Below are 12,171 nucleotides of genomic sequence, written 5' to 3' on the forward strand. Positions count from 1 at the left end.
TTCCATTTTTGGTAAACAGTAGAATGATGGGCTTTACCAAAAATCTTTATCTTGGTCTCATTTGTCCACAAGACATTTTCCTAGAAGGATTTTGGCTTACTCAAGTTCATTTTGGCAAAATGTAGTCTTGCTTTTTTATGTCTCTGTGTCAGCAGTGGGGTCCTCCTGGGTTTCATTTCATTTAAATGTCGACGGATGATACCTTTCACCAATTTTTCTCTTCCGTCCACACCCAGGGAGATTAGCTACAGTGCCATGGGTTGCAAACTTCTTGATAATGTTGCGCACTGTGGACAAAGGCAAATCTAGATCTCTGGAGATTGACAATGTTGGTTCTCAAGTCCTCAGACAGTTCTCTTCTCATCTTTCTGTTGTCCATGGTTAATGTGGCACACACAGACACACAATGCAAAGACTAAGTGAACTTCTCTCCTTTTCATCTGCTTTCATGTGTTATTTTTATATTGCCCACACCTGTTACTTACCCCAGATGAGTTTAAAGGAGCATCACATGCTTGAAACAACCTTATTGTTCCACAATTTTGAAAGGGTGCCAATAATTTTGTCCAGCCCATTTTTGGAGTTTGGTGTGACATTATGTCCAATTTGTTTTTTTCCCCCTCCCTTTTTTGGTTTAATTCCAATACACACAAAGGGAGTAAACATGTGAATAGCAAAACATGTGTTACTGCAATCCTTTTCTGTGAGAAATACTTCTTTTCTAGAAAATTTTCAGGGGTGCCAACATTAACGGCCATGACTGTAGCCCACAGGGTCACTGAGGTTCACTACTGGTTCTACACAGATAATGCTGAGTTCACAATTCATCTTTTACTGGAACTTGGTTGTTTTGGGGAACTTCCTGGATGGAAAGTTCATAGTCTGTGTTATTCAGGAAGATGTTGTCTGGTTTACCTCTCTGGATTGAATGCCAGACTTATAGAACTCTAGTGGAAGGAGGAGCAGTGTCCTGCCATTGCTGCATTGCAAATGGATGATAGGAGCCAGAGGCGACGGAAAATGTGACACACACCATGATGGATATTGTAATGTCTTCCAGTGTAAACCTTATAGTCAGTGAAACGTGATTCATCCCCCTTCTGTAAAAACAGTGCTGGGTAATATATACTATGCATCCTGATGAATTGCAGAGAAAGTCATGTTTAATGACCGCTAGCTATCAAATGGTGCCACCTATTGGGAATAATGAACACTACAATACTTATTTATTCACTATATATCCCATTGCCACCCATTGCATTGTTCTAAGCTCAACTTCTCACAGTGTATCTCATACCTGAGACGAAATTACCAATATACTTTCCGCAGTATTAAAGTAGTTATATACTTGTACATGGGGAAAGTATTATAGTAGTTATATACCTGTACATAGGGAGAATTCTTATAGTAGTTTCAGTATATTCTTGTACATAGGTGGCAGTATTAAAGTAGTTGAAGTACATTTTTGTACACAGTGGCTGTATTAAAGTAGTTGCAGTATATTATGGTACATAGGAAGCAGTATTATAGTAAGTATATTCTTGTATATAGATGGCACCATTATAACTTTACTGTTCATGTACTTCTTGTATCTTTTCTGGTTATGTCTACCATAGCTTGTTACTGTGTGACCACATTCCTGCCACTTTCTTCAGACCAGTAATACTGCTATTTCCATAAAGAATTCCCTTCATTGTTTTTTTTGTTTTTTTAATTGATGATTTCAGGTATGCTGCAAAATGGGAAGAAGTTTGATTCATCCAGAGACAGAAACAAGCCTTTCAAATTTCGGTTAGGACGACAAGAAGTGATTAAAGGATGGGATGATGGCATCGCACAGGTACGCTAGATTTTTAAATATGTATATTCAAGCATTTATTTAAGCCATGGCCCCAAACACCGTCAATCTAATGCATTTGAATCACGAAAAGCACATTTGACTCCTTCATAATGCCCTAAAATTAATAGATCCCAGATTTAGACTGCAAAATAGATTCAGACCCAGGACCCCAACATAAACACAGATCCCAAACATAATATAGACTCCAGACCCCCAATTAAAAAAAAAAAGACCATTACACTCAAAATAGATCCCCCATCACTCAGAATTCATTGAAGATTGCCTTAAAAAGTACACATTCCAGGGCAGAACCCCTAAACAAACTCAGGCCCCATATCAGACCCCCTAAATAAATTCAGACCCTACTAATATAGACCCCAAAGCAAACCACTGAAAAAGATCCCAGACCACCTAAACTAATACTTACTCCACACCCTTGTTTAATTCAGATCCAAGACCAAACCCCATAAAGTTACACAGTGGCTCATGATGTCCACCTATGTGAAGTCTTGGTGCTCTACCCTCTGGCTTCAATGTGACCTTATCTGTACGTGTCCTTTTACTGCACACCTTTGTGTCCTCAGACAAAAAATTGATGTAAAACCTTAATGTGCATAAATTGTTTGTGAATTTTGTTTAACTCCCTCATCCCGGCCCTGAACTAACCCTATCAAAAAGCAGGAAATTGATGGGCTGTTGTAAGTAACTGCACCAGTTTCTTCACTTACACTAGTTTTTCTAGGTCATAACCATGATTATGTGTCTACTTTGGTGCCTGTAATTCGATGTGGAAAATAGATCTGAAGGTTATATAAAGATCCAAGTGCGGTGCCATATATTGGAAAGAGTTTTCCCTAAAAGCACTGTTATTGCCAGGTAGATGCCTGTGCACAGGTGGCATAGACAATATCCCATTATATGGCCTAGTTATGTACATTTTAGGGCTTCTATACAGGTGAATAAGGCTTCTGCTCAACCTCCACATGCTGCTGACTTCATACTGATTAGGAGAATCTCGTAGAAACGCGTTATCCATATTATATTAGAATCTCAATTTATCATTTTGTATTGGTTCATCTTTGCTGCTACCAGTCAGAGACATTTAGTAGCCATTTTTGGGGCACCTTGTGGGTTACCCTACAGCTTTTGCTGACTTCATACTGAGATCCCATGAGACAAAAAGGAAGAAAAACTGTGGTATGATCCATTGGACCCTGTATGTATGGATGTGTTCTTTAGAACAGGGTCTTCCAACCAGGGTGCCTCCAGCTGTTGCAAAACTACAACTCCCAGCATATGGATGTATTCTTTAGAACAGGGTTTTCCAACCAGGGTCCCTCCAGCTGTTGCAAAACTACAACTCCCAGCATGCCCGGACAGCCGTTGGCTGTCCGGGCATGCTGGGAATTGTAGTTTTGCAACAGCTGGAGGCACCCTACTTTGAAAACACTGCTTTAAAAGCAACATCTTCATATAAAAGGTGTCTGATAGAGCTTGTACGCCAGTCCATGGAGACTGTCTGTCTCTGTTTTGAAGGAGTCAGGCTGGGTTCACACCACGTTTTGCAATACAGTTCCCGTATACGTTTTCAATTTGAAAATCGTACGGAACCGCATTGAAAACCGTATGCATTGACTCTCCATTGAAAACCGTATGCCAACAGATGCATCCGGTTGCATCCGTTTTGCCTCTTGTACGGTTTTGTCCGTTTTGTTCCTGTACCCCAAACCGCAGCCTACCATGGTTTTTGGTCTGGGTAAAAAAACGTATGGAAACCATATACGTTTTTTCTTAACATGGGAGTCAATGGGAATCGTACAGAACTGTATGTGCGTACGGTTCCATCCGGTTTGCACCATACGGTTTTTGACTTTGCACAGTTTTTTTCTTGGAATTTCAATCAAACAAGTGAAAATGTATTCATAATAGAGTGAAAAGTAAAAAACGTATATGGTTTTTTACTTAAAAAACTGATGCAACGGACATCATTTTTCAAACCATATACGGTTTTTAACCGTATACGGGTTAAAATTTGTACACACGTTTTGATACAGTTTAGGCTGCATTCACACCACGATTGCAGCCTACGGTTGCCGGATCCAGCTGGGGGAGGGGAAAACCGGGTGCTCCCGTATCCCAGCCGGACCGGCGCTTAAATCCATTTACTTTAATGAGCCGACCGTAGTCAAACGGTGACTCCGGTTGACTCATTTTTGCCCCGTATCTTGTTTTGTGAAAGGACCTAAAACCGTAGTGTACTATGGTTTTAGGTCCGGTCACAAAACCGGATACAGGGCAGAAATGAGCCGACTGGAGTCACTGTTTGACTCCGGTCGGCTCATTAAAGTGAATGGATTTAAGCGCCGGTCCGGCTGGGATACGGGAGCACCCGGTTTTCCCCTCCCCCAGTTGGATCCGGCAACCGTAGGCTGCAATCATAGTGTGAATGCAGCCTAAACTGTATCAAAATGTGTGTAAAAATTTTAACCCGTATACGTTTGAAAAATGACGTCCGGTTGCATCAGTTTTTTAAGAAAAAAAACATATACGTTTTTAACTTTTCACTCTATTATGAATACATTTTCACTTGTTTGATTGAAATTCCAAGGGTACGGGAGGGCCCGGTTTTCCCCTCCCCCAGCCGGATCCGGCAACCGTAGGCTGCAATTCTGGTGTGAATGCAGCCTTAGGGTAGGTTCACACCACGTTTTTAAAATACTGTTTTTTTTATCAGGTTTTTGATTAAAAAAAGGATTCCCCAAAACCTGACTAAACTAAAATGTGTATACAAAGTTTTATCTGTATACGGTTGGAAACCGTATACGGTTTGAAAAATGATGTCCGGTTGCATCCGTTTTTTAAGAAAAAAAACGTATACATTTTGAACTTTTCACTCCATTATGAATACAGTTTCACTTGTTTGATTGAAATTCCAAGAAAAAAACCTCAAAGTCAAAAACCGTATGGTAAAAACTGGATGGAACCGTATGCACATACAGGTCTGTAAGGTTCCCATTGACTCCCATGTTAAAAAAAAAACATATACGGGTCAATACAGTTTTTCACCTGGACCAAAAACCGTGTTTACAGTCCAGAAAAAAAAAAGTTAAAAACTGTGTGGTGTGAAAAACGGAGACAACCGTATGCAATATGGTGCATACGGTTTTGAATGGAAAGTCTATGGCCATGGTTTGCTGTACGGTTGCATGCGGTTTAAAAAAAAAAAAAAAAATGTATCCAAAAACTGTATAGAAAATCGTGGTGTGAACCCACCCTTAGTCAGGTTTTGAGCAATCCGTTTTTTATCCAAAAACCTGATACGGGAACTGTATTGCAAAAACTTGGTGTGAACCCAGCCTTACACAGTCTTACAGGCTTTGTGCCAGTGTACATGGGAAGGCCAAGTTCTGTTCATTGTCATTCTGCTATCTAGAGACAGGTATAGATTCATCACTTTCCTTGGGCTTCTATTAGTGCTGGGTGGTATACCGGTATGAACCGGATACCGTTTTTTTTTTCTCCCACGGTATGGATTTTTGCCCATACCGCTATACCGGTAAGGCCCCTCCCCCACCCTCCGAGTCAATAAAAAAAATTAAACTTACCCGTAATGGGGGTGGTCCGGGCCATCCATCCTTCCTGTAGTGTCCGGCGGCATTCCGGTGGAGGGTGAACCGGTCCGTGCTGTCCTTCTTTTCCGGGGGTCCTCTTCTCCACTCCGGGCAGGCTCCGGCCTAGTACGCTGCATAGACGCCGCTACACCGGGACGTCCGTGACGTCAGGTGCGTTGCTGCGCATGGACGTCACTGCGCAGCGGCGTCTATGCAGCGTTACTAGGCCGGAGCCTGCCCGGAGTGGAGAAGATGACCCCCGGAGAAGAAGGACAGCCCGGATCGGTTCACCCTCCACCCGGAATGCCGCCGGACACTACAGGAAGGATGGATGGCCCGGACCACCCTCCCCGGACAGTCCCTGCAGCAACTGGGAAGGTGAGTCAGGATTCTGGGATGGACTGGGGTCTGTATAATATACTATACCTACAGTAGGCCCTCCAGCTGTTGAGGCCCTCCAGCTATTGCAAAACTACAACTCCCAGCATGCCCGGACAGCCAACGGCTGTCCGGGCATGCTGGGAGTAGTAGTTTTGCAACAGCTGGAGGCACCCCTAGTTGGGAAACACTGACCTATACTATACACTACTATATAGTCCAACATGCTGGGAGTTGTAGTTTTGCAAGAGCTGGAGGCACCCCTAGTTGGGAAACACTGACCTATACTATACACTACTATATAGTCCAACATGCTGGGAGTTGTAGTTTTGCAACAGCTGGAGGCTGTAGGGTTGTTTGTTACATTTATTTAAAGGGGTACTCCACTGCCCCAGTATTCAGATCATTTAGTTCCAAAAGCCCATTTAGTTCCGCTACGCCACCTCAATGCAAGTCTCAATGTAAAAAATAAATACCGTGAAATAACGTGATACTTTGGAAAAATACAGTGATACCCATTTTTGGTCATATCGCCCAGCACTGGCTTCTATGTGTCAACATTATTCTTGGTTTTTGCTGAGCTGTGAAAAGTTGGTAATTTGTTCTGTATATATATATCTATATCTATATCTATATCTATATCTATATATATATATATATATATATATATATATATATATATACACAGTATATATATATATATATATATGGATGGCTGCAAACCTCCTGTCCCCAATGTGGCACCAATATAAATGATGCTGCTATTTTTACATTGTAGTCTGAAATATTTTATAGGTGCTCTTTATAGATATAGTGTATTTTCATCTCGGCCTCCTTTTAGCCTGGACGTCTCCTGCTAATACAAGTAGCCTATGATTCATCGGCTAAGATGGCTAAGATACTTTTTATAGAAAGACTAATTTCCTCAACTTGTGTGTGTGTGTGTGTGGGGGGGGGGGGGGGGCAGTATTGCCTACATGGTCAAATTTTTACCATGGTATAAAGAGTACTGCCATCTAGAACTACTTTTATATAATTAATGTAGTTTTTATTGTAAACATATTTACATTTATATAATTTATATAGTTTTTATTGTAAATATATTGGTATATAATTTAATGTAATAACCCATACACAATATCCTAAAATATTCCAGTTTTCACACTGGAGCACACACAAAAGGCTGAAATAGCTAATTTTATGCAGATCTAAAGGGGGTCTCCAGTGGAAAACATTTTTTTTTTTTTTTATCTACTGGTGCCAGTAAGTTAAACAGATTTGAAAATGATAATACAAAGAAGCAAGATAGGAGAGAGCACACTAAGGAGTTACTACACCTGTAACGAGGGTACTGCAAGGTCTCAGTGGCCCCTAGTAGGTCTCCTGCAGGGTGCACATACGAAAGATATGAAGTATCAATATGTACAATAAAAAAAAGCACTTATGTGCACTCGCCGCTCAGCGGAGAAAGCTCGGCATGGGGGTCCGGTCCACGGAAGGCTGGATCACAGCATCGGTGCAGGTAGAAGGGCGCTCGAAGGCTACGCCAGCTGTTTCACACGTGTATGCGTGCTTCTTCCGGCCTTCCGGCCTTCCAGTTCTTGATATGGACAGAGGTGTCAGCAGAGAGCACTGTGGTCAGACTGAAAAGAAATTTACAAAGAAAAGATCTTCCTCTGTAGCATACAGCAGCTGATACCCCTTTAAGCTTTGCTGTGTAGAAACGGACTGGGTCAGCAGAGCCATCTCTCTGAGTAATGACAGCTGGAGGCCTAGATAAAGCAGGACAGTAACACTATACATACAGATAAGGCTCTATATGCAGCTACCCTGTCACTCTCTGGTGTCTGAAGGATTAAGCTGTAATCCAGTTCTTTCTGTAGGCTGTAGAAATCTGTGACATTTTTGTCAGCTGACTCCTATTCATTTGAGCTCATTGGAAATGTGTCATCTCAAAATGACCTATTATTTATGGATAGAATGGAAGACAGCACCAGGATCAAGCCACTGTGCAGGTGACCGTCCAGACAGCCAACCCGGAATACAAATAATAAAAAAATTATAGGCCAATAGCATCTTAGCAGCAGACTCCCCGAGCTGAAACATTGCATGTACTTTGGGTAACAAATTAAAAAGACTACAGCTTTTTGGACATCTTGGAGTCTGCTGCATGAATGCTGTGACCTATACTCATTTATATACATATTCTGTATCAAATTTATTTAATTTTTTTCGTTTTTACTATAGAAACATAGAAAAATATAATGTATCGGCAGATAAGAACCATTTGGCCCATCTAGTCTGCCCAATAATCTGAATCCTATCAATAGTCCCTGGCCCTAGCAATAGTCCCTGGCCCTATCTGTTTAAAAAAATCCTCATTGTGGTCATTAAGCCTAATAATATGACACTTCTTGTTCTGTAGAAATCACTTTCCCACAGTCTCCTCCTTATAATCACATACAGGATTACAGTAAAGGTGACACAGGTATATAGATAAGACAGGATCAGGCCATTTATAATAAGTGATGCTCAGAGCTCAAACTCCCCCTCCCTGCACAATGACTTCTGCTCAGGTGTCTCCCATAAAAGTGAATAGGGTCCCCTACAGTCTATTGTACCTGTGTTCACCTGGTCCTCCATAAAGCATATCACTAAATGTTGTTGAAAGTGTTTCAGTTAAGATGGCTGTCCCCATGATAATGCTCTTAAATTAAATTCATTTTAAAATAAGAAAACAGTATCTGGATTTTTTAATAGAAGTAATTTACAAATCTGTTTAACTTTCTGGCACCAGTTGACTTAAGACACACCTTGCTGTACTGTCTATACAGAAGCATGTTTTTGATATAACTGGCCCTAAAAATGTATTACAAATAAATGGCTACAATTATTAAAAGAAAAAAACCCACACATGTATGCCATGTGTGACCCTACCCTAGAAGCAAAATACCTGATGACTAAGTCATTTTGAGTAATTTTTTTTCTTTCTTCTTCTCCAGATGAGTTTGGGTCAACGAGCAAAATTGACCTGCACACCAGACGTTGCATATGGAACTACTGGGCACCCAGGAGTCATCCCACCCAACGCTACCTTGGTTTTTGACGTGGAGCTTTTAAAAATTGAGTGACCGCATACAAGGGCAGGCTGAAAAAAGATCTCCAAAACCATTATCCACCTCTTCCTTTTACTGACCACCACCAATAGGGCCACTTCAGCAGAAAGGGGCCACACAAGTCTTCACAATAACCATGGCACTGTCAAAGCAGACTGCATTGGCTTCCATTGCAGTCTTCTCTGGCATAACTATGACAGGACGATGGAATTTATGGTCTTCTAACATAGGTCAATTTTTGCAGTGACTCCAGACAGGCTCTTAGCAAGGTCATTGAGATGTGAAGAACTCATTGATCTCCCATTGCATCTTTTTTTCATCTAGATCAGTGATGCTTATAGAACTGGTTTATACTCAAGATATATCAGGACCTTCCAAATCACATACATTCCACAAAGTTACTGTACACAACTTTTCACTGTGTCTGTAGGTTTGTAATATATTGGTGGTATCATTCATTGGCTGTTTATAAGCCGGAATTCATCTACCATGAGCTTTCTATCACAAAAAAACGCTTAAAATATGAATGTATCTGATGTGTGGCCAGTTTGAAGCCAGAACTGAAAACCATCTGCTGCTGATCCTTAAAGTCGCCCTATTCTTGGCAGCTAAAAGAGGCAGTCCCGAAAGTCGAAGATCAAATGACATCAACCAGTGTAGTTGGGTAGAAAATCTTTTAAAAAAAAAGCTTTATTTTATTATTTTTGGAACATTTCTTAAGTTTTAATTGGAACCAACCTAGTCCTGAATATATTTAACTTTTTTTTTTTGCTGTATAAAGTTGGCTAATTTGCACCAAAATGGCCCTGATTTAATTAAAAATATTTGTATTTCATGTGTCATTTTTTTTTAATTTCTCTTATTGTTAGAATACAACAAAAAATACAATGAAAAAAATGTTGCTATAGGGACTGCCTCTTTAAAGGGCCTTAAGGAAAACTAACCTGTTACTTTATAACTTTTTTTTTTTTTTTTTATACATTCATCAAAATATCTTCCCAGATCTTGGCCTCAGCCCAGAATAAAAAATAAAAATACATGAAATAATAATAAAAAAAAAAACATACACAAAAAATTATCTGCCCCATAAGAAGGGGGCGCTCATTGCTGTTATTGTCATTTTCTTTTCTTAAGTGGTGTCTGTGTTTTTTGTCTTGAAGCTTAAGAAAATGTGTTGATTTTTAAGAAGACAAGCAAAGGGGAAAAAACTACTACAACCACAAATACGTCTGCTATTTTGGCTCTAACACTCTCTAAGTTGTACATTTTGTTAAGCTCCTTCCAGTGAGGTAAATATTTTTGGCAAGATGGTATTCATGGAGGTAGCCATTTTATGTAATGAACCAATTGTCATGACAACACAATCTAGCTAGGGTTCCTGCCACTTTGATATGTAATTTTAGGCCAAAAACACTACATAGGGGGAGATTTATCAAAACCTGCGCAAAGGAAAAGTTGCCCAGTTGCCCATAGCAACCAATCAGATTGCTTCTTTCATTTTCCACAGGCCCTTTTGAAAATGAAAGAAGCGATCTGATTGGTTGCTATGGTCAACTGGGCAACTTTTACTCTGCACAGGTTTTGATAAATCGCCCCCATGGTGTCCTATTAAAGGGGTTGTAAAAGAAACAAAAAAAGGGTATTTTTTCTTAAAAACCAGCGCTACTCATATTACTGGGCTGTGTATGGTATTACAACTCAGGCACATCTGAAGAGATATCACTCACAGACCATGAAGAGTGGCGCTGTTTTTAAAATCCATTTAAGTTGGCCATAAACAAGAATTATTGAATACGTTTCTGATAAATTTTTTTTTGGTTGGAAACATGCTTTTTGATGACCCTAGTTACCACTATGTGGGCATAATTACTTTTAGGGTAGGGACACATATAGCGTATATGTAGTATTTTTCACACTGCGGGAAATCCTCTGAATATTTTCCTATGAGCAGACACACAGGGCTTCCTGGCGGCAGTCCTGTGTGCAGTGAGGTTTGGAGGCCGGCTGGCGTGTCGCAGTCACATCGGTGTGCTGGGCCTACCTCTAAACCTCACTGCGCACACAGGGCTGCCATGGGAAGCCCTGTGTGTCTGCTCATAGGAGACTACACAGTGTATTTCCTGTGTGATTCCACCCTTAGTCTGTTTTTTCCATATATTTCTTGTGGTTCTCATTGGAGGAATAAGTAGAAAACACAAGGACCTGAAGCCTTTCCATGTGTTAGAACTGATACTACAACTTAATTTCTCAGGGTTCACTGAATAAACACTGCTGCTCAAGTATGACAATTGGCTCAGTAAACAATATGGCTTCCTCCAAAGCATGTGGGATAGGGACTCTAAGGGTAGGGTCACATGTAGTGTAAATGATGCATGCGTATTTCAGTGCTAGCAAAATCTATGGGGGTTTATTCTCACTCCCATAGACTTTGCTAGCAGAGAAATATGACGCGTCAAACACGCATCAAATATGCAGCGAATAAGTTACACGTGACCCTACCCTAAAGCCTGATGGGCCGTATGGAAGCAAGAACCTTTAATTTGCATGTGGCATAATTCACACTACAAAAATAGACACAAGATAAAGCCCACTGCCTTACAGTACACTTAGGGAAGGAGGTGCTCGAGGAATGTTCTCAGCACATTCTGCGCACAAATGGGCATTAGCTAAAGGTTATCTGCTGTATCACACCGACTCAGTCCTGTAAGTCTTGCTTGCTGCTGATCTAAAGAGAGCCTCTCCTTTAACTACGTATATACAGATCTATATATAAATATATATATTACAAAAGAAGAATAAATTTTATGAAAATCATTATTGCTTTGTTGATGTGTTTTTTTGTGTTTTTTTTTTTTTCGTTCTTACTTTTTACTTGCCACTAAAGTTTCTTCTTCCATAATTGGTGGATGCACAAGGTGTGTACATAAGGTCTGCTCTCAAATGACTCTTTGGGTCCTCCAGAATAGCCAAGCTTTCTAGTGACACACTGATCTGGATTTATGGATATGTCGATCCAGTTGACGGCCTTTCCCTCCATTTCCTCAAAATGCCCTAGAAGGGCATTTTAACCCCTTAAGGACACATGACGTTCTCATACGTCTGCATTTCCGAGTCCTTAAGGACACATGACGTATGAGAACGTCATGTGTTTTACCGGCCCCCCGCAACCATCTGGAACGGAGCCGGTGCCCGATGCCTGCTGAAATTGTTCAGCAGGCATCGGGGC

At 40.7% G+C, this 12,171-nt stretch overlaps 1 protein-coding gene across 1 annotated transcript in view; it reads left to right on the forward strand.

Moving 5' to 3' along the window:
• FKBP1B (FKBP prolyl isomerase 1B) overlaps nt 1-11,759 on the forward strand; it is an 85,736-nt gene extending 73,977 nt beyond the window's left edge. Inside the window, exons 3-4 of the mRNA XM_056564352.1 lie at nt 1,728-1,840; nt 8,832-11,759. Coding sequence (XP_056420327.1) covers nt 1,728-1,840; nt 8,832-8,960 — 242 coding nt within the window. The 3' untranslated portion in view covers nt 8,961-11,759. The remainder of the gene's footprint in view (nt 1-1,727; nt 1,841-8,831) is intronic.
• Nucleotides 11,760-12,171: the final 412 nt, after the last annotated feature.

This window comes from Hyla sarda, chromosome 3 (assembly GCF_029499605.1).
Source record: "Hyla sarda isolate aHylSar1 chromosome 3, aHylSar1.hap1, whole genome shotgun sequence".
NCBI lineage: Eukaryota > Metazoa > Chordata > Amphibia > Anura > Hylidae > Hyla > Hyla sarda.